The sequence below is a fragment of the Akebia trifoliata genome, chromosome 4, assembly GCF_017979445.1.
Source record: "Akebia trifoliata isolate Shusen 1 chromosome 4, ASM1797944v1, whole genome shotgun sequence".
Lineage (NCBI taxonomy): Eukaryota > Viridiplantae > Streptophyta > Magnoliopsida > Ranunculales > Lardizabalaceae > Akebia > Akebia trifoliata.
In genome coordinates, this window is record NC_141378.1 from 13410785 (window position 1) to 13432736 (window position 21952).

General features: G+C 35.8%; 2 protein-coding genes across 2 annotated transcripts; one reads left to right on the top strand and one right to left on the bottom strand.

Moving 5' to 3' along the window:
* The first annotated feature begins 1785 nt into the window (after positions 1 to 1785).
* Positions 1786 to 11899, top strand: LOC147403922 (DNA polymerase V family). Its single transcript, XM_086439708.1, has 9 exons — positions 1786 to 1942; positions 2233 to 2958; positions 3872 to 3997; positions 4111 to 4308; positions 5181 to 5408; positions 5504 to 6628; positions 7158 to 7451; positions 9677 to 10112; positions 10862 to 11899. The coding sequence occupies exons 2-9, from the start codon at positions 2275 to 2277 to the stop codon at positions 11701 to 11703; spliced, it is 3933 nt and encodes a 1310-aa protein (XP_086295834.1). The 5' UTR covers positions 1786 to 1942; positions 2233 to 2274; the 3' UTR covers positions 11704 to 11899.
* Positions 11900 to 17385: 5486 nt separating this feature from the next.
* LOC147403923 (Octicosapeptide/Phox/Bem1p family protein) lies at positions 17386 to 19175 on the bottom strand. Its single transcript, XM_086439709.1, has one exon. The coding sequence runs from the start codon at positions 19006 to 19008 to the stop codon at positions 17563 to 17565; it is 1446 nt and encodes a 481-aa protein (XP_086295835.1). The 5' UTR covers positions 19009 to 19175; the 3' UTR covers positions 17386 to 17562.
* Positions 19176 to 21952: the final 2777 nt, after the last annotated feature.

Genomic DNA, 21952 nt, shown 5'->3' on the forward strand with positions numbered 1-21952 from the left:
TTTTTCTATTGTTAGGCTGGACAAGATGGAAAGAAACTAGATTTCTTTGCTTTCTCTTTCATTTATTTTCTTTTAGTGAGTTTATTTTCTCTTCATTTCTCTCAACCCAAACAAAACAAAAATCATATTCTAAAATTTCTTGGAAAGGGTTTCTTAGAATATACAAGAAAATAAACACTTAAGAAAGAAGGAATAAGGGTAGAGGGAGGGAGACAAATATATTGTAGTAGGGACAAATGTAAAATGATTTTGAGTATATTCTTGTAGTGGCTCACTGCTTTAAAATCAACAAAGCGATGATCTCTTTGCTTTGTACATGTGTACAAAGCAATAAACTCATCGCTTTACTTATTTTTAAAATGATGACTTCATCACTAAACAGATCTTGAAGAAATATTGAAATGCATGTTATAATAACAAGATATACATTCAAATTAAAAGTTATATATAAATCTTCAAAATTATTAGTATGTTCTTCATTTTTTTCATTTATTGTCACAGATTGTCAAGATAAATTAGAAGTCACATCTAAATCTTTGAAATTATAGGTATGTTGTTCCTTACTTGTTGTTCACCATCACAACTAGATCTTCATTAATAAATTTAGTTAAGTTAATATAGGTGAGAATGGGTATTTTGGGTATTTTAAAGTCTTTATTTGAGATCTTTTATTAACAGACAACTTCTAAATATAACACACCAATCTTTCTCTCAACAGAGTATAAATTAGGATTGTCAATGGGTACCTATTTATTGAGAATCGAAATAAAAGACCTCGGTTCTGATTCATTTTTTTTTATTGGAATTGATTAGAGTTAGGTCTAATATGGAATCATAAGGTTCTGTATGATGGGTATCAGTGGGTATTCAGAATCGATTCATTTTGTCATTTATTTTTACTGATACATGATTTAAAGTTTTCCTATATTTTAAAATCAATATATATTATATAAAGTTCTTCATTTTTTCATATAAACTAGATATTGGAGCTTAAAATTGGTCATCTCTTCTTAAAGTTTATTACTTGTAAAGAAAATGTATTTTAATTTTAGAAAAAAAATAATTGAAATCATATTTTTAATAGAACACATAATTATTAAGTTGACACTTTGTAGATAATATGTTATTTTTTAGAAGTTTTACAGTAGTTCTGATTTCATTTATTTTAGAATCGAATCCGAAATCGACCAGAATCAAAACAAAAAATATAATATTATGATTATGGTTATAATTTTCTTAAGAACTGAACTGGAACCGACACTCGTAATACAAATGTTTCATTTCTAAAGAATTGTTGTATCGTAAGTAAAAATTAGTGTGCCAATATAAATTTCCTTTTATTTATGTGAGAAAAGATGACACTTCTCTCATTATATATCTTATACCCATTAACACCCTACCAACTAGGACCATAGGCACAAAATTCTCCAAAATTTTCAAATTAGGAATTAGCCTATTAATCTGACAAATTTACGATACCTCGATTAATCATGGAATATGAAAATACTTTTATCCTTCCCTAGCAAAATTTTAATTTTTTCAACATTCAAACATCAAAGAAGTTAGGATTTGGAGAGAGAGAGATATGATGATAAACTTTGGGAAGAAATCCTATAAGACATTTTATATAATCTCCGAAATTTTGCCCGCATTTAGGAATTTTTTTCCGAATTAAACCGCACCGAATAATTACCGAATCCGAATTTTGCACTATGCTGGTGACAGCTTATATTGCAGGGGCAGTTCCGTAATTCAATCCGGTCATAAACCCTAAACATCGGACTATCTCTTCCCGTAGTGTTTCTTCTTTCAATTTTAAGTTAAAAGAGACTGAAACCAAAACTAACTTGAGCTTCTTCAAACCCTAGAAACCAATACGAAGTAGCTATTATCAACCTAGAAATAAATCCATATTTCTTTGATTTGAACTCCATTTTTTCAGGTGCGCTACTCCTTTGCACAAGAACATAATCGTTTCTTTTTGCCTTCTTATTCATCTCTCTAATTTTATTTAGAAATTATTAATTAGTTCCAGTAATTGGTTTGCTTTCGATTTTTATTCGTTTTTCACATATGTTCTACAATGCCCTATTCGATTTTATAAGTTGTTGATATCCAATGATATTAGAATGTTTAATTTATATTATTGAGATCGAATGATGATGCAAGACTTGATTTTTAATACTTGAATTTATCTTACACGTCGAAAAATTGTTTTTGGTTTATTGATAGATTAAGCGTACAGAGGGTTGACGGGAAGAATTGAACGTTTCCATGGGTAGTAAGAAGAGAGGTTCAGATTCTGTAGATGAATTCGAGGATTCGATTGATACCCAAGTTGATAAAGTTGTCTCAAAACATCCGAAAAAATCGAAAAAGGAGAAAAGAGTGGAAGAATTGGAAGATGGGGGCGAACCCACTTCTGCCCTCATTAATTTGATTGAGCCCGTTCTCTCAAAACCTCCAAAAAAATCGAAAAACGTGAAAAGAGAGGAAGAGTTGGAGGATGGGGGTGAGCCCACTCCTATGCTCCCTGATTCGATCAAGCCCATGGAGAGAAGGAAGAAGAGGAAAGCATTAGATAAAGAGAGACACCAAAATAATTCTGAAAGTATAAAGGAACCCAAAGTTCAACAGTTGGGTGAAGGGTCCAATGCTGATGTGTCACAGGCACGGTTGGCTTCTTCGTCAAGTAGTGTTCCTAGTCTGCCCGAGTTTCATATAAGTGTGTTTAAGGATTTGGCGTCTTCTGATTCCTCGACTAGAGAAGCCGCAGCTGAAGCATTGGTAATTGAACTAAGAGATGTTCAGAAGGCATTAGAGAAGATTGGTAAGATCGGAGCTGATGAGGGTGGGTTGCAGTTGGAAGCTGAGAAGGATGATGGTTTGAATAACTGTGCTCCCTCTTTGAGATATGCTATTCGTCGACTTATTCGTGGAGTTTCTTCCTCAAGAGAGGTATGTTAGGTTGGTTTATTAATTCAATTTTTGAATCATATTGATATGGATCTGTTTTCATGATCATGTATGGTGTTTCCTTGTATCTTTTTCAATATTGGAAGTTTTTTTAAACTGTTGGATCCCTTTTCGGATGTGACTTTCAGTGTGTGTGTGAGAACAATAGGTTGAATACAACTCTTGAGGTGTTTTAAAACCTTATGAGTTTTAGTGGTCCAAAATCCAAATTAAGTCTAGAGGAATTTCTGATGAGAATGTTGGGGCCATTTATGAAATTATGGAGTTTGGGAATGAATGTATTTGGTCCTATCTTCTGATATAGGATTCAATTTAATATAGATTGCAATCTTCAAATATTTTGTAAATCGTGAATCTTCTTTTCTTGTGTTTGCTGATCCTCCATTCATAGGTCATAGCAATACCAAACGAAAATGTTTTTTAGTAGATACCAATAGAAGAATAGTTTTGGGTAGATCTATGTAAAGGGGAGTGATATTAATTGGTAGGTGATCTGTCACGCTCATGATAAAAGTGTGGAAGAACCTTTCAGTCACGATACGGATTTTTCCTTGAAGGTAGGTCATAGGGTATTCAATTCCTTCAGTGATGCATTTTGCTTTTACTAGGTCTAGGTGCACTAGTTTACTATGTAATATATTTCTTAGTTTCTTCTTTGTGTGGAAGATTTTATTTATTTATTTTTTGACGGGTACACTAGACTTGAGCCCACGACCTCAAAGTTGTTTTGCAATCTTTCAAACTGCTGAGCTATGAGTCTAAGCCCAATGATTTATGTGGGGTAGTGTATATGCTTCATTTCTTCCATGCTGAACGATCATAGTATTAGGCACTTATTTTGCGTTGTCAGAAGCTAACTTATGGCATGTTGGGCAATCTTGTATTGTTTGTGTAGTGTGCAAGACAAGGGTTTGCATTGGGCTTGACTATTGTAGTTGGTACAATTCGTTGCATCAAAGTGGACTCTTTGATGAAGCTGATAGTTGATTTATTAGAGGTCTCTTCCTCAATGAAGGGTCAGGTAATGACAAAACTCTTTCTTGCTATGCAATACAAATTGTCAGTATACTCTCCTCTGCATGTGATATATTTCTGCTGTTTTTTATTTTTTATTTTTATTTAATGGAATTACAGGAAGCCCGAGATTGTCTTTTGGGTCGCCTATTCGCTTATGGTGCTCTTGCAAGATCTGGGCGAATAGCTGAAGAATGGATTTCGGATAAGAATACTCCTCACCTCAAGGAGTTCACTAGCCTTGTTATTTCCCTTGCATCCAAGAAGCGATACTTGCAAGAGCCTGCTGTCTCAGTTATTTTGGACTTGGTTGACAAGGTATATTCATTGTCTGCTCTGCTTAATGAGAGATGAATTTTGTTTTGGGTGGTCTTTGCATTGTCTTTTTCCAGGGCATTGGTTGCTAGAGTCGCTATGAAGAGAAATATCATCTGCCCTCTTCTTAGTTCTTATTGTGGCATGAAGTCACTGCAGTTTGCTCCAATAATTTCCTTCATGTTATTTTACTTTGCATTCTCGTGTTTGCTATACAATTATTGCATAAATCATGGAGCAAATAGCAAAAAGTGCAGATCTTGCTATGGAGTTACAAAGTTTTTTTTTTTTGATAAGTAAATCAATTTTATTAAAAAAAACGAAGCAAGCCAGTTGAGGTGACCGGGTGGGTGATGCACTTAAAGCTCTTTAACTGTGGGCCATCAAGACAACACACTCAGGCCCAACTTCCCACTAAATCCTCAAAAAATACACCTTTGAACTCCTTAACAAAGGCCATAAACCAATAATGTAACAAACCAAGAATAGAAATGTAAATATTGCAAAGTGGCGACGGCTAAGTCTTATTTTTGATAGATTTGCGTGAATGTGGGGTTTTGATCTTCGGCCTGTGGCATTGTTATCTCTCCTTAATTTGGAATCCTAAAATTCAGCTAACCTTGAAGGCGAAGTAACAAGAAGGAATAGTTTTTTATTTTTCTTATATTTTACCTTTAAAAAATGCAGGATATAATGTTTCTTTCTACTCTTCTGTTCTTGAACATGGACTCTGTTGTTGACACAACATAAATCATTAATTTGTTTTGAACTTGCACTGCTTCAGAGTTACACACTACCCTTCTTTTGTTTATTTGTTCAATATGCTTTTGTCTACTTAGAAGTTAGAACTGATGCTTCTGCTTCTCGTTTTGCAGTTACCCATTGAAGCCTTGTCAAGTCATGTTCTTGAGGCTCCTGGCATGCATGAGTGGTTCCAAGGAGCCACTGAAGTTGGCAACCCAGATGCATTACTTCTAGCCATGAGGATGCGAGAGAAAATTTCTATGGACAATGAAACGTTTGGCAAACTCTTACCATATCCTTTTTCCCCTAACAAGATGTTTACCACCGAGCATCTATCCTCTCTTATTACTTGCTTTAAGGTATTATTCTTACATCCTTTCTTGTCCTGCATATGTTGCATGGATGGGAGATCATTAACATTCTTTAATCTTGATGCTTGTTCTACAAATTGCAGGAATCAACCTTCTGTCAGCCTCGGGTTCATGGCATCTGGCCTGTTCTGATAAATATTCTCTTACCAAATGTCACAACACAAGAGGAAGATGCAACGTGGGGTTTGAGTTCCAATAAAAAGGTCAAGAAAAGCCGCAAGTATAACTCTTCCGAGGAAGATATTGCGAAGAACCTTCACTCTTTCTACGAGATTGTTGTTGAAGGATCTCTTCTCCTCTCTTCCCATGATCGCAAACACTTGGCTTTTGACATTTTACTTCTTCTCCTCCCAAGGATACCTGTGTCCTGTGTCCAGACCGTCCTTTCTCACAAGCTAGTCCACTGCTTGATGGATATCCTCTCAACTAAGGACTCATGGCTATACAAGGCTGCTCAATATTTTCTAAAGGAATTAACTAATTGGGTCAGGAATGACGATGACCGACGAGTTGCAGTCATTGTAGCCCTACAGAAACACAGCGGTGGGAGATTTGATTGCATTACATGGACAAAAACGGTCAAAGATTTGGTGGGTGAGTTTAATACGGCATCGGGTTGCATCCTATTTGTCCAAAACTTGGTGAGCATGTTTGTAGATGAAGAGCGTGCAACAGACGAACCATCGGACCAGAGCCAGACAACGGATGATAATTCGGAGATGGGTTCAATAGAGGACAAAGATTCTATAGGAACAACAGGGAGTCCAGATTTTCTGAAAAGTTGGGTTATAGATTCCCTCCCTCGTGTTTTGAAGGATCTGAAACTGGATCCAGAAGCAAAGTTTCGGGTGCAGATAGAAATATTGAAGTTTCTAGCGGTTCAAGGTTTGTTTTCTGCATCTCTTGGCACCGAAGTGACATCATTTGAGTTGCAAGAGAAATTTAAATGGCCTAAGGCAGCTACATCAAGCTCGTTATGCTGCATGTGCATCGAGCAGTTGCAGTTACTACTGGCAAATGCTCAGAAAGCTGAGGGGTCAGCTTCTTTGTCAAGTGGTCTTGAACCGAATGATCTTGGATCTTACTTCATGCGGTTCCTTGGCACATTATGCAACATTCCATCGATTTCACTTTTTAGGTCCTTGAGCAGTGAGGACGAGAAGGCATTCAAGAAGTTGCAAGCAATGGAAACTCGACTTTCCCGTGAGGTAATCTTTTTGAAGCATAGCTCTGTGGGCCCATTTACATTTTTTGGATTTGGCTTTTTATAGAGAACATATTTTGGCACCTCAACTTTTACTTATTACACCCCAGTTTATTAAATTATTTATCACAACCCAATTAAAGATTAAAACACACCATTCAAACATTACAAAGGTTTGGCTCAAATTATTATCTCTACATTACAAAACAATATAAGATTGGTTCCAACAATTTCAATAGTTATTTATAATTATGATTAGGCTCATATAAAACCTTAAATGCAAAAAAATTAGAACTATAGCAAAAAAAAAAAAAAACCGAGAGAGAGCTTCTATTGGCACCCCAACTTTTACTTATTCTCAACCATTTACCTTTATTTTTTATTCTTAATTAGGGTGTAATAAGTAAAAGTTGGGGTGCCAATATCAGCTCTCCTTTTATATTATGTTATATTTTATTTGTTTATTATTTAATAATATGCTATTTCATCCAGACAAGCAAAAAACCATTTATGAATTATGTTGAATACTGCAGGAAAGGAATATGGGGCCTGGAACTGATGCGAATAAACTGCATGCACTGCGTTACTTGCTCATCCAGATACTGCTACAAGTCCTCCTTCGGCCTGAGGAATTCTATGAAGCGGCCTATGAACTAATTATATGTTGCAAGAAAGCATTTTCTACTCCTGATCTTCTTGACTCTTCAGAGGATGATGATGATGAATTGGATGGTGGTGGGACACCAGAATTGATGGATGTTCTTGTGGACACCCTTCTGTCATTATTGCCTCAATCCTCTCCTTCTGTGCGTTCTTCTGTTGAGCAGGTGAGTGCCAAAATAGGCCATGACAAGGATCTCTTGCTTTAGTTCTAAAAGATCCAAATATACCCGTTTTAGTATACAAAGTCTCTCTGTTGCAAGGATAGAAATATTGCAACTATATCAGCTATTGTCATAACCATAGTCACCAAGTTGGGTTCGGGAATAAGTCGTCATGTTTAAGTTAAGTCCCTAAAATCAACACAGACGCGGATCTGCCCGTTGCTCTAGTTGAGACTGCTGCTAGCTTTCCAGCTACTGGATCACTAAAAGCTAAGGGATTCTTGCCTCACTGTCCTTACTGGCTAGAAAGGCTACTCCTTGGTAAAATTGGGAAACAATTGGAAATAATCGAGCTAGGGTTAGGACCATGCAATTGTTTCTACTAGGTGTTGTTCTCATACTATATAATCAAATACCATGTTAAATTACACTAACAAAACACCAACCCCTATATCAAGGTTTATATTGTTCAAAATATGAAAATATTACAATGAGTGCAAGTTAAGATTCATCAATTGACCAAAATTAATGTCATCTTCATTTGCATCCTCATTATCTTACACTTTATCAGTGGTCATCTTCTTTTACTAGTGCATCAAGGAAATCTTTTAGTTTTATTATTTAATCACAAAGTTTGTGATTTAATCGTGAAATTCATTAGAGTCAAGACTTAATGAAAAAGTCGCTATTAAATGGTGACTACATTGGTGAAGGAAAAATAAAATTTCACAATTTAATCCTGACTTTTTCAATGAGTCACAGATTTTTGTGACTATGGTCACACCACAAATAGATAGGCATCATTGATTTTTAATGTTTGCCGGTACGTGTTAGACAATGAGATGGCTACATTGTTCCATAGGATGATAATGTCCACTTTACTCTTAAGAATGTCCATAAAAGAAGTTTAAGAAATTAATAAGAAAAAGAAAGGCGAGAGAATTCAATGGATGAATCTAATTTTTTATGGGAACATGACTTGTTTATTGTAGTGGAAGACTTTAAGTAGGATAACTAGCAAATCTGTGGAGGTAGCTATCGTCTAAGATTTCCTAGTAGGAGATGTGAATCCAATAATGGTTCATAGTTTTGTGCTGTTTTCGAGACCGGAACAAAACATTGATCCTGAGGCATTACATGTTTTGGATTGTCTCAAAATGTTTCGGTTGAGACTGTTTTGATTTTTCTCCTATCCAAAATATTTCACCAAAATGAGATTTTAAACCTTGGGTTGAACTACATTTACTTTTAATTCGTCGATAGATGGTATGATCTGAGGTTTGTGCACTGGAGTTGTTCATAAGATTACCATAGATGTTTTGAAGTTGTCTCTTGTCTTCAAATCCACTGCAAGAAAAGTCCTATTTTTGGACAGGGTGGGATCAGCCTCTTATTTAGGCCTTCACCTGGAAGGGTTAGCATAGGTGGAGGTGAATTGGGATCCGGTTATAGAATGTTCTCACAGAAGATTAGCATCTTGGAAGGTTGTGGAGGGAGTATTGTTGCCAAAAGCACCCTTATTCTCTCCATTTACTTTCCATCTATTCCTTATTCTGATGCTTGTGGCCGACCAGTTGGATGGGAGAAACTTAAGTGGCTAGATGATGACCATATTAGGAAATTCTATCTTTTTGAATGGAACAAGGTTTGTGAACCACAATATGTAGGTGAGAAGGAGAGTTTACGGATAACAGTGTTTGATAGCCAATTCGGGTTGGCTCCTAAACATATTTCTTCTTCCTATGAAATAGGTTTTGGGGAGGAATTGTGTTAATCACCTTAAGCCAATTTTAAACGAGTCATTTTATTCAATGTAGAAATGAGCACTAAAGTTAGATTTTGGGAGGAAAGTTGTTGGGATTTGATCTCCTTCGTGGCTTCAGTTTCCTTCAATGTAATTTTTTTCTCGCTTCAAGGAAAAGCCTTGATTGGTCAATGTATGCACATTAAGGACACAAGTTTTTGTACCGATGTCTTTACTAGATTAGTGCTTGGGATCTTGAGTTCCTTCCAATTTGGTAAAGGTTGGACTCATTGGTACATCGTAAAAAAAAAATGACTAGTTTTTGTAGGGACTTGCTTTTACCAATAAAAAAATGAGGATGATGTCGAGAATTAAGAGTAATATGTGAAATGGGAATATGTTTTAGGTAACAATATTTATGATTTGAATATGACCTATGTGAGTAAAAAGTGTAAAATTTGTTCGTTTTTATTTGCTTGTGTAGGTTTTCAAGTGTTTCTGCAATGACATTACAGATGCAGGACTGCTACGTATGTTACGGGTAATAAAAAAAGATCTTAAACCTGCAAGACATCAGGCTACAGACAGTGATGATGATGACGATGACGAAGATTTTCTGGGTATTGAAGATGAGGAAACTGATGAAGCTGAGTCAATTGAGACCGGTGCCAGTGATGATGAGGCAGATGACTCTGAAGCAATTGTTGAAAGTGAGGCAGCTGATGAAGAACGTGCAGAAGGTTCCGATGATTCTGATGGAGGAATGGATGACGATGCAATGTTTCGGATGGATTCTTATCTTGCTCGGATTTTCAAGGAGCGGAAGAATCAGGCTGGGGGTGAAACTGCTCATTCCCAGCTTGTTCTCTTCAAACTTCGTGTCCTCTCACTGTTGGAAATCTACCTACATGAAAACCCAGGCAAGTAATAATTTTTCATGAATTTTGCTTTGAGCAATTTTAATTTTGGTTACAGACATTAAGGTTTGTCTCCAACTGCATATGCTTACATATGTCTTGTATGCCTGAGGATGGAGCCTACCATCTGATGTGTTCCATCTTGGAGATCTTAGCCAAATCTGATTAAACCTCAATAATTTCAAACCCACCTTATCTATTATGATCTGCGAATTGGAGATCTCCTAGATGGCACCCAGCACTGGGTAGTTCCCAACAGCGTAACAAAAAACTCATTTTTTTTTTTTTGTTGAAAAGTCTTGTTTTAAACATGTTTTGAAACTATAATGATTGAAAACAATAAAAAGAAAACCTGTTTTTTTTTTTTCCAAAGAAAATACATTTTTACGTTTAAACACAGGTTTTTTACGTTTTAAACGTGTTTTTATTTTTTGAACACATTTTTAAAGGAAGAAGAAAGAAAGAAAGAAACACGTGTTCTGTTAACAATTAGTTAATTTTTATAGGCTTATGGTTGCTTGTAATTTGGCTTATAAATGTTGTTTAATGATCAAATCTTGATGTTCTGGGTTTTAATGGTATTATTTTTACTCAAAAATATATTATATTTTAATGTATTGTATATATTATATTTTTTATCATTTTAATATATATTGTATTTTTATATTTATCTTTTTTTTCCCTTTAAAAAAAAAAAAACAAAGTTTGCTCCAATTGTTGATTTGCCCTTGGTTGTCTAATATTTTACACAGGTAAGCCCCAGGTTTTGACAGTGTACTCCTACTTAGCTCAGGCATTTGTGAACCCACATACAACAGAGGGTAGTGAGCAGCTTCGACAGCGTATCTGGGGTATTTTGCAAAAGAAAATATTCAAGGCAAAGGAGTATCCAAAGGACAGAGAGATTCAATTCTCAACTCTTGAATCTTTGTTAAAGAAGAGTTTAAAATTGGCCTCGAAACCATTCAAGAAAAAGAAATCTGCTTCCAACCCATCAAAGAAAAAGCAGTTGGCCTCTATTGCCCGACAAAAACTGGTTACTTCTCTTGCACAACAATCCGCATACTGGATTTTGAAGGTCATTCATGCAAGAAATTTCGATGAGCTCGAACTACAAAAGGTTTCAGATGTCTTCCTGTGTGTGTTGGTGGACTACTTTGATAGTAAGAAGTCACGGCTTAAACCTGGATTCATAAAAGAGGTCTTCCAACGACAACCATGGATTGGGAATCAGCTCTTTAACTTCCTTTTGGAGAAATGTGGGAGTGCGAAGTCAGAGTTTCGGCGAATCAATGCGCTTGAGTTGGTCGATGGAATATTGAAGTCAAATGGAAACGACAAGGTTGCAATGTCAAAGCTCTTGAAAGCTCATATGCCATCACTTGCCGATCTAGTATGGAAGCTGGTAATCAACATGCCAAAGAAGCAATCATGGCGGGCTCAAGTGCGTAAGTTCTGTGGTCATACCTTTAGGGTAATTTCGATGCTTAATCTGATTAAAGAATTTCTGAAGGCTTTGAGCAAGGAAGCTTATGACGCTTGTGAATCTCAATTGGGTGACCTATTTCTTCCTTTCAAGAAGCTAGAGCGGTAGTCTAAAGAGTTCACGGAATGCTGATATACCCATTGTGCGGAATGGTGTATGGCTCGATAATGGAGAATATTTTTTGATAATATTGTGAATTTATTCCTATTTATGTTATTTTCTTGGAGATTTCACGCATCTCAAGGATCGTTTCAATACAAAAAAAATCTACCACCTAACATTATTAGCAAGGGTTTCAGTTTTTTCAACTGATGCAGGTAAATCTGGTCAGAAAGCTCAATTGCTTTGTACACTTGTGGATCAAATCCTTGAGAAATTTATATTTCCAGATCTTGTAACATCATAAGCTTTAAGATTCTTTTGAATGGTCCTCTTGTGAGCCTGAACAATAATGTGAGTTTTGTTTGAAGGAAATTTTTATTCAGGGGGGCGGTTATGAAAGACAAAATTAACGTACACTTTTGGATGTATAAATTAATATAATTTTTATAGAAATGTTGTGGAAATGATAGAAATATAAAGTAAATTTTTCTTTGAAAATGTAAGAAACGACAAAATAACTATTAGAACAATACTTCTAAGTTCTTAAAAACAATAAAATAACCATATGTATTATAGAAATGAATATTGGCTACATTCTGTTATGTGTTGGTGCAAGACATGGACAATCTTATATGTATATTTATATTAATATACCTTTTTTTTCTTAGGAATCATCAACATAAGACGACATAAGTACCTCACTATATCTAAAATATTACAATATATAACATTTAAGTCTAGTTTCCTGTTATCCAATCAAAATATTAAATTTTTTATATTTCAAAATTTTGTTAATCCGGCCTATATGCACTTTCATAAAAATATTTCTTGAAATGAATAGTAATTTTCATGATTTAAAATTTTGTCTCGTTTTGGTGTATCGTACAATACATATAGGTTTTTCAACCTATCAAGACGAAATGATGACTGAATCGAAACATTGATTGTTTCAGACTAGTTTTTTTTTATTATTTTGCTTGTAAAGCATTGGAGGAGACCTCAAATACCTGAATATTTCAATCAAAAAATATTTGAGAAACTCCTGTGTTTTGAAATTTATGACATGGCCCTTGACTTGGGTCTTCTTTAAAAATTTAATTTTTAATGTCCTAATGTTTTATAATGTTTCGGTATCGTTTTAATTTTTGATAAAATCAAAATATTAATACGAGATTTTAAACCATGGTAATTTTCACTGAAACATGTACAAAAAGAGAATGGGTTAAATGGAAATTGTAGGATTTTTTTTTTTTTCTGAGTTTGATAAAATCAAAATATTAATACGAGATTTTAAACCATGGTAATTTTCACTGAAACATGTACAAAAAGAGAATGGGTTAAATGGAAATTGTAGGATTTTTTTTTTTTTTTTCTGAGTTCTCTATTAATCTTTAAACCCATCATTGTCGTCTCTGACCCCAGGCCAATAAGATCAAGACAGGTGTAGTGCTCTTGCTATAACTTTCATCAATGGTCACCATACAATTATTGTTATGTGAACAATAGTGAGACTCAATATTCATGTTTTGTAAAATTGACATGTGTGTTTAAAGAAAATGAATAAATGCTTTGGATTCCACAATTTCACTCCTCTTCAAACAAAGCGTGCCAAGAGGAAAAAAAAATGATATCAAATCTTATTCGTCCAGTCAATTATGTCTAAAATCATGTCTTATATAGATTTAAGTGTCTTCATATTTGTTCTCACTACAACATCTCAGTGTCATGAAAGGACGTTTATTACGATAAAACGTCTCTTTATCATATATGTGATCGACCCCACAAATTGAGAGGAATTATTTTATTTATATTTTTTTTTGGTTTCAATAAGATTCCAATTGAAAACTTTGGATCCATTGAAAATAATGGTTAATTATTTTCATAGTTTTTCTTACATTTAAAAAAATAAAAAATATAAGAGTCAAACGTAGATATAATGATGAAAACCACAATGATGAATCATCATGATCATTGTCATCATCAATTATTTATTCTTTTCGACTATATAGATTATCAATATGAATTATTTTTGAACATTCAATTCTATTATTGTCAAGATATGTATCTTTTCTTACTACCAATAATTTTAGGACCGTGATAGGGGCCTGAGTTGATTGGAAAAGAAAGAGAAGAGATTATGTCTAGGCCAACTTCGACTAAAAATAATTGTAGGTATCGAGTCAATACAGGTTATGTAAGACCATGGTCAAGTCGAAGAATGAGTTAGACTAATTCAAATCGAGCCATAAGGATTTTCTTATCCATCTCAGGCCAAGATCAAGATATCTTAGGAGAGTCCAAACCTCCGGGCCAAGTTCTAAAATCTTGCTAATAAGAAATTTTATTTTGTTCCTCGGAATAAAATGTTGATCATAAGTCATGTTTGGAGAAGGCAGACTAAGACTTTGAAGATGATGATGATGATGATGATTTAGATTTACAATCCCAAATCCGGGACAAACACTCCTATTTTATGGATTGGCTCCATTTATTTTGTCTCAATAACAAAATGACACTTATAAATGACCTCGATCATCTACATGTGTCATGTTGTTAATGGAAGAAAAAAAAAATCGGAAAATGAAGATAAAAAGCTAAAAAAATAAAAAAATAAAAATTGACCTAATGCATTCCTTCCATTGTTCGTGCAAGTAGGGGTGTCAATGGATAGTCGAAATCCGAATTTGAATTCAAAAAATCGGATATCATCCGAAATTTTTGGATTTCGGATTCAAATTCGGATGTCATTTGAAAATTCGAATGCATTTCGAATACGAATTCGGATATCGCGATATCCACTTCGATAATATCCATTCCGACATAATATATATATGATGTATTTATGTTTTACAACAAAAGTTTTACACATGTATATATGGTGATGCGTATTCGTGTTATACAATGAAATGTTTTCTTTTGAATTTTATCTTCTCTAACTAGAGAATACGAGACGAACCAGTGACGGATTCGGATCGATGAATTTCGATCGAACTTCGCAACACTCTCTTCTCCGGCCGGCGAGCATCAGGTACCTCTCTCTCTCTCTCTCGCTCTCTCTCCGATCTGATTCGAACCAGTCGTGATTTTTTAGGAGGAAATCTGAGGGTTTGGAGTTTCGACTGTGCGAACTCCGACACATCTTCTCTGGCAGACGAGATTACAGGTACATATTCACTCACACACACACACACACACACTCTCTCTCTCTCTCGCTCTTTCTCTCCGAACCAGTCGGAGTGATTTTTCGGGGGTTTTGACTGTGCGAACTCTGACTAATCGAAGACGATGGTATTTTGCGGGATTTTTTTTCGAATCGGATATAATCAGATATCCGATATATTTTTCGGATTCGAATTCGAATGTTTGTTAGGGATATCCGATCGGATTCGAATTCGAATTCGGATAGTATTATTTTTTTTCAGATTCGAATTCGAATATAATAATATCCGATTGGATACATATCCGTTGACAGGCCTACGTGCAAGGCTACCATTGGTGCAAGGTGGGGTCCAATTCACCAAATTGACGAATGACACCCCCGTGAAAACTACCTATCATACCTTTAAAATGGTTGGTTCTTGGGTGCGTGGTATACAAAGCATATCTTCATATTTGGGTGAGGCCCACTTGACATAAATGACAAAGACTGTTGTACAACTGTTCCATGAATTTTTCATTATTTTAATCTCATTTTATCCTTTTCCTCATCAAGTTTGAGTCTGTTTTTCTCTCTCTCTCTCCCTCTCTATTGAGTGAGACTTCTGGTTCTCATGAATTTTGTATGATAGATCTGACGTTCATCATCCTTGATTCATCCTAATCTATATTTTTTAAAGTCAACGATGTTTAATAGACATTTATGTCCAATGAATGGCTCAAAATTACTCTCTAGGAAATATCTTCTCATCACAGCTGTTAATTGGACATTTTAACGTTCAACAGAGTTAGATATTAGAGTTGTTGAATGAGTGAACAAAGTCATTCTAGTATTTAAAATTGGATGGCTCACCTTTAGATCTGTTTATAATTTATAGGTTTGGTTTGGACCGATGTGATAATGGACCTGACGAAGATATCATCATGTAATGATTTTAACCCTAGATTCATTGGTACAACGTCACTAAGATTTGTATGGGAATCGTCCTCGTAGTCTTCATCATCAAAATTCAATCCTAGAGATTTGGGATTGGTCTCTATTTAATTTTGTTCAAAACTATTTCTTATATTATTTGAAATATGTATACACATATGTGATATTTGAAAAATATATAATGAGTTCTACTCTACCAGGATTTGAATCCAAGTATTTAATATCAATACCTAAAGTCTTTTATCAATTAAGCTAGCGAGCACTTGACATGACTTGTCTTTTTGTTGAATGTAACCAATCCATTTGAGTCCTAACTTTAGGGATGGAGATAATATTTGCTAATTTTTGAAAATGTCATATATTTTTTTGAAAGTCTTTATTACTTTGTATATTTTATTAGTTTAACATAATATTAGGGTCTGCTATAAGAATCTTCTATAAATCATTTCATTTAAGGATTCATTTTCGGCAATCGTATTGATCTTTCTTTGAGGTACATTTCAAACTACCTCAAATCAACTTTCCATAAAGTATGACCGATCTCATTATCAACTAGAACAATTTTTAAATTTTCTTTAATTTGATCAAACAGGTGAATAATCAAATAATTATTACTTTTCCAAATTGAATTTTAGACCGCTCATTCAGGTGGCATAACTTCAGATAAAAATTGCAAGTATTCCATATAATAGGTTCTCGAGGTGTTAATCCCAAGGTTGGCCTAGTGGCAAGCCAAATCTTGATGAGCTCCTTAGGTAGTAATATGTTTTCCAAATCTGGGCTTCATGTTCTTGTGTAGTAGTAATATGTTTTCCAAATTCAGTAGATTTTTTATTTTATTTTAAAGATTTTGTGTATAGATGGGATCTGTTGTGCTTGAATTGAGATTGTCAATTTGGATTTGTTAGTTCTGTTGTGTTTTGTCTTGTTTGTATGGTGGCCATCTTAACGACTTTTCTCTGTTTTTTAATACAATTTTGCTGTGTTTATAATATGAAAGAAAAAATCTCACCGGGGGGGGGGCTATATTTTCAACTAGTTACAAGCCCATTTGCCCTCCCTCCGTCACCTCCCTAACCAAAATCCTTTGAATATTTTTTTTAACTCTTCAACCTTACCATTAACTATAGTTTAACTTCTAACTACATGAAAATCCTGACTCTACCTCAGGACTTGGACATCAATAAAATGTATAAATTCTCACTAACGCTCTACGTTAAGACACCTAACGTTTGATGTATGCCCCCAACTATTTTTACATTTCTTTATTTCATTCTTATGTCTTTAATGAATCTCACATAGTACAATAACAAAAAAAAGAAGAAGGGGCTTGACTCCAACCACAGGAGAACGGAGAAACTCAAATATTTGGGATAAGGCCAACCTAAAATCGTTGGAAACTTTTGGTATAATGCCTAATAATCCAATCGAATTGATGTAAGTGGGCCCAATGAAAGATGGGCGAGTCTAGAGTACCACCGAGCTGTACAAAATGCATAGGGCACCAATTCCATTTCATTTACTTCGGTTGAGCACTATATTTGAATATATCTACCACTCTGGCCCAATTATTCTAAAATAAAAAAAAAATCACATACTTATAATATAAAATAATACTACATATATATCACTAGTTTCCAGACCACCACCACCACCATATACACATATACTGAAAACTAAACCACAACCTCTTTATAATAGCAAACATGCACTAAATCAGTCCAGTTTTAGTTTATATAAAATTATTATTTATTATTGTTAAAACGAAATTTAAATTAAAGGGTAGGCTTCCCAACCTTACTCTCTTGATTTTTTAATGGCCCTGATTGTCTAGCATCCACACCACCTTGAACCGTCACCGTTGGATAAGAAGATGGCACCACTCCACCTGGCGGCGCAGCAGTGTAGTAAACCTGCCTCCCTGTGCTATCGTACGCCACCTGCGCATATCCCGTCTCCGCCATTTGCATCCCTCCCATTACCTTCGTCGGCTGTGGTTGATGTTGTTGGGGTTGTGGTATTGGTGGTGGTGGTTGCTGTTGTTGTTGTTGTGGCGGTGGTGGTGGGCCCATGCTGTACATCGACTGATCCCGGTAAACATCCGGTACCATTCTCTGCATTTGATAGTAACCTTGACCTACTTGACCGGTAACCGGTCGCACGTTCACATTCGTCGGTGTCTGATACATACCTGTCGGTGGAGGCATCATATACATCTGTTGCTCTGTTCCGGTAGCCGCAACATGATATCCTCCAGTAGTCACGTGCCTATCTTGCCAGTAAGCTGTCGGAACCGCCATCGTTTGGGGTACCGGAACAGCCGCCGGTGGTGCCTTCTCAGGCATCTTCTGCACATAGTAATCTCCAGGAAAACCCCTACCTAAAGCTTCTTCGTTCTTTCTATGGAACATAGCTTGTTCTTGGTTCGCGATCTGCAATCTCTGCAACTCATGGATCTGTCTCTGGATCTCCGCCGGAGAAACCACCTGTTCTCCTACTATATGCCGTTCATCCCTACCGGAATCCGATCCGGACGGAATTTTCACCTGTGGCTCCGGAACCGAAGATTCAATCGCCGGATCTTGAAGTTTCACAACCTGAGGTATCGGCGGCGGTGGCGGCGCGACTGCGACTCCTACTCCTTTATCCAAACCGAAGAGAAAATCTGGATTTGATGCTGCAGCCGTTGCAGGCGGAGAAGACGCATCTAGAGACTGACTCGGAACCGAATTCAAAGCGTCCACGAACCATTGCTGATTCGCCTTCGAATCGTCCTCAGAGAAACTCGTCTGCGCCGAATTGCTCGCCGGGAACAGAAACAAACGGAGTCTCGCCGGTTTCGCCGATCCACGATGGAGACGATCGTATTCGATCATCATGTGTTCCAGATCTTCATCGTTAGTAACAGAGATCAAAGCATCGAGATCTTCACCTGGTAATTGATACTTGAAGCAAACTTCGTAATCGCTGAGTGAGGAAAGCTTAGCGATGATTCCAGAGAATCTGATAGTGCGATCAACGGACAGGATCTTCGTATCTCCACCAACGTATGTAAGCTGGTTATCATGAGGTCTAGGGAGGATCTTTCCGCCATAACTGCACATGAATTTGACCTTGTAATTCGATGGAGGTTCATCCCACGAAGCGTTTTCGTCGATCTCTCGAGATCTTGGTGAGGAATCATGCGAATCAGGGTAAGATGAGTAGGAATAGTTCTCCATCTGCGAAGTTGAAGCTTTTTAGGGCTAAAATTAGGGATAGAGTTTGTGTTGGTTTTCTTTTTAGGGTTTCAGAGATTTAGACTGGAGAGCCATGTTTAGAGAGATGGAGAGGGGCAGACTCAGGAGTCAGGAGGATAGAGAGAGAGGAGGCGGAGAGTAAGGGAAATCTTAGCTTTGTTTCGGTTTATAGGAAGGAAGGCGTGGGAGTGGGACCCACATTAATTGACTGAATGGTGGAGGGTGATGAGTTAGCGTGGAATATAGGGATTGACTGGGATTCAAGGACTGGGTCCACTTGTAAATGACGTGGCAGAGCACTGAGGCTTGTGGGGATTTTGATTTGCTGTTACATGTAGCATTTTATAGATGTTAGGTGGTGATAAGATGCGTTTATCATTTGATGTATATGTGTTCTGGATTCAGTCATACTATTTACTGCAATTTGATGTGTTTGTACAGTATCGACCAATTGATGCAAAGCACAAGGACAAAGTCCGGATCTAGTACTCCAGGATGTGCGATGTGAGGTCCACTCTTGAGGTCACCGCAATTCCCACAAATTAAAAGGTGACTGGATCCATTCATTTAAATAGATTGCCACAAAATCATGGTTTTATTTTCGGATCTCGTCTTGTCCAAGTCTGATATCAAGTTGTCTTGGATGAGTTTTCGATACACTTGAGATGTCTCGTTCAAAAAATCAAAAAATTAGAGAACTATTAAATCTCGATAAAAAAAGTGACTTGTGAGTAGGTCTCGTTCAACTTTGATACCAAGTTAATTTGGGTGAGAACGAGTTTTAAAATCATGTACAAAACAAACAATGGTATCCTAAGATAAGTGAAAGACACAAAATATCAAATATAAAATTAGTAAACGTATTTTTCAAAAGATAATTTTTCTTTTTTATCTCATGATAATCGAGTTAATGTTATTTAATAATTTATAAGTTGACTTCACATGACTCTATTTAAAAAAATTATACATTAGCCTAAAAAAAAAATATGAAATCAAATCATATCAAATAAATTTTTTAAAGAGTTAACAAGTGATTTGAATTTGATCATCACAATGTCTTCACTTTTAGGTTTGGGAATTATGTGGAAATTTAGTAACCATCCATTTTCAAAATCTTGGATCTAATTTAAAATAAATTATTATTTTTTCTTTTAATCTAAAATTTTGAATGAAACTTAGAGGGTTGGTGTTGGATTTCTGATGTGGTAATTCACGTAGTAACGAAAGAGTTTCACAAAAAGTCAAAAGTCAAGTTGCAAGAATCTACTCAAAGCACTAGTCTATGAATGCTAGTGCCACCTCATGGTGAATCTACAACTTAGCAGCCATATTGATTGATGACAATGATGTCAATCATGATGTATCACTAACATCATAACTCGATAGAGAATTTGCACACCGAAAAATCAACCAATATAGTGGCCCCGACTCTTGAGTATGACATCAAAGACTTAAAGACGAAGATGTAATGATACCATAGTTGAAACATGCCACGCGGCAAGAGCGGAGTCAGGATTTTCTTTTAGTGAGGGCAAATTTATAGTTAACTGGAGGGGGAAGGGGCAAAAATTGGAGGAAAACAGGGGAGTGAGGGCAACAAGGTCAAACGAGATATGTCAACAGATCAAAATGCAGGGTATCTCAAATTTAAACATAAATTCAAGGGTATTTAAAATGTCGAAAAAAAGTTGAGTGAGGGGGGAGGGGAGGGTAATTACCCCCCAACGTCTCCTTACTAGCATATTATTTTTTGGGCCTACTAAATAATATTATTTTCAACGGTTCTGATTAAAAGAAGATCATTATGGGTGTGTATATGCTTTCAAATGACAACTTTTTTTTTTCTTTAGAGAAAATGACAAAAAGACCCCTTTCGTGCTGGATCCCGCTTGGAAAGTGGTAGTGCTGACATGTAAATAACAAGTAAGAACGACAAGTTGCTAAAGAGTGAAACACATGTGTAAGTGTAATAAATACTAAAAGGGAGGGGCAATTATGGAGTTGGAAATGAGAAATATCCGCGTGACGGTTAGCGTAGGAATTTGCTAGGAAATACAACAAGCTAGAGACGTTGGGGTCCACCACCACCTGATTGATTGTCTGCGTAGGAATCATGATATTTTTGACGATTTTTCTTCTTCTACGAATTAAGATCATGTGTTCTGCGGAGTTTAGTATCTATCTTATTCCAAATATCCATTAGTCAACAAGTTTCACACTCCTCTAGGCCCACTTCATCGCAAATGTCGGTGGCATTCATGCCAAGGCATTGGGTAACACACATTTACCCTAGGGGGTTCTTTCGACATTAAAACTAGCCACAAAGATTTATTCCCCTGATTGTGTGTTTGTTATTAGTTGATTTCCTAATTTTCTTTATTGTATATTGAAAATTTTTAGTGGAGTTGAAACGTACGTTCTTAAGAGTTGTCCCACTCTAAAGGGTGTGAGTATACCCTATAATATTGAAAAAAGAAAAATTTGTTATTTCTTGTATTTTCAATCTATCAATCAATCATACTGGTGATTTAAGGCATAGATTAACAAATACACACTAGTTTGATGTTTTATGAGTAACTTTTTTTTTAATAACAGTATCTAGTTCTCTTAGAGTGCCCAACTATTCCTTGAGGTATGTGGAGTCCCGTCTCCTCATAATAGTTAATTGAGTCGTGATTTTCTGACACCCCCTAGAGTGGCATGGTCTGGATTCATAGATTTTTCTCTCGGGATACATAACAGTACATCTCCATAAATATGTGTAATTGTATGAAAAAGAATTTATGATTCTAGCACATGACACATCAATGGGTGTGTGCTAGAGGGGAGCGTCAGAAAATCATTGTTCTAGTTAATTTTTTAAATAAATCCCTAGAGATGGCACCTAATGTTGATTTGAACTCGAGAGCCTTCGCTTTTGATTTTT